At 52.7% G+C, this 1406-nt stretch overlaps 1 protein-coding gene across 1 annotated transcript; it reads left to right on the plus strand.

The window, feature by feature from the left end:
• Positions 1 to 324: 324 nt before the first annotated feature.
• Positions 325 to 912, plus strand: LOC116500312 (olfactory receptor 14C36-like). Its single transcript, XM_032205236.1, has one exon. It carries the CDS (start codon positions 325 to 327, stop codon positions 910 to 912), a length of 588 nt encoding a protein of 195 aa, XP_032061127.1.
• The last annotated feature ends 494 nt before the right edge of the window (positions 913 to 1406 follow it).

The raw sequence follows: 1406 nt of genomic DNA on the forward strand, positions 1-1406 counted from the left end.
AGTGAGTTCCTCCTGCTGGCATTCGCAGACACATGGGAGCTGCAGCTCCTGCACTTTGCGCTCTTCCTGGGCATCTACCTGGCTGCCCTCCTGGGCAACGGCCTCATCCTCACCACCATAGCCTGCAACCACCACCTCCACACCCCCATGTACTTCTTCCTCCTCAACCTCGCCCTCCTCGACCTGGGCTGCATCTCCACCACTCTGCCCAAAGCCATGGCCAATGCCCTCTGGGACACAAGGGTCATCTCCTATCAAGGGTGTGCTGCACAGGTTTTTCTGTTTATTTTCTTGTCTGGAGCAGAGGTTTTTCTTCTCACTGCCATGGCCTACGACCGCTACGTTGCCATCTGCAAGCCCCTGCATTATGGGAGCCTCCTGGGCAGCAGAGCTTGTGCCACCATGGCAGCAGCTGCCTGGGGCAGTGGCTTTCTCAATGCTGTCCTGCACACGGCCGCTACATTTTCCCTTCCCCTCTGCCAAGGCAATGCTGTGGACCAGTTCTTCTGTGAAATTCCCCAGATTCTCAAGCTCTCCTGTTCAGATGCCTACCTCAGGGAAATTGGGTTTATTGTATTTAGCTTTTGTTTAGGTCTTGGCTGTTTTGTTTTCATTGTGGTGTCCTATGTGCATATCTTCAGGGCCGTGCTGAGGATGCCCTCTGAGCAGGGCAAGCACAAAGCCTTTTCCACATGCTTCCCTCACCTGGCCGTGGTCTCCCTTTATCTCAGCACTATTATGTTTGCTGGCTTGAAGCCCCCTAACATCTCCTCCCTATACCTGGACCTTGTGGTGGCATTTCTGTACTCAGTGTTACCTCCAGCAGTGAACCCCCTCATCTACAGCATGAGGAACCAGGAGCTCAAGCATTCACTGAAGAAGCTCTTTCAGTTGTCTTCTAGAATCAATTAGCTGTTGCTCTGCTTCTCCAATGGGAAAAGCTCACCAAAAAAACAGGGTGGGAGACACAGCCTTTCAGTGCCAGGTACCAGGTCCACCAACACAAACTGTGAGAAACGAAGTAAAAATATTATTTACAGAAGGAGAGAAGATGAATCTCAGAATGCAGGGCTGCAGGTACCTGTGGGCAGTGCAGACACTGACCTGTGGTCTCAAGTCTCCCTGGGTGGTGAGTAGGAGAAAGTGGCCAGTGCCTGTTCTGTGCCACCTCCCCTCCAGCCCTGTCCTTCCACAGGTGGAGTATTTCTTCCTTACTTAGGCACCAACAGAGCTTTGCCTCCTCATCCTCCACAAGGAGATGAGCCATAGGCCTGGCTGTGTGTGAGGGGGCAGCAGACCTGAGCAGAAAAAAGCCATTTTCATGGCCCAGCCCTTGTCATTGGGTCTGTTCTCTGCAGCAAAAGGCTGTCACCAAACCCCACTTAAATGGTTGCTCCTGCAGCTCT

Source organism: Aythya fuligula, chromosome 34 (genome assembly GCF_009819795.1).
Source record: "Aythya fuligula isolate bAytFul2 chromosome 34, bAytFul2.pri, whole genome shotgun sequence".
NCBI classification, from domain to species: Eukaryota; Metazoa; Chordata; class Aves; order Anseriformes; family Anatidae; genus Aythya; species Aythya fuligula.

Coding starts and splice junctions, on each gene's coding strand:
- LOC116500312 (XM_032205236.1), top strand. CDS start 325: ATGGCCTACGACCGCTACGTTGCCATCTGCAAGCCCCTGCATTATGGG.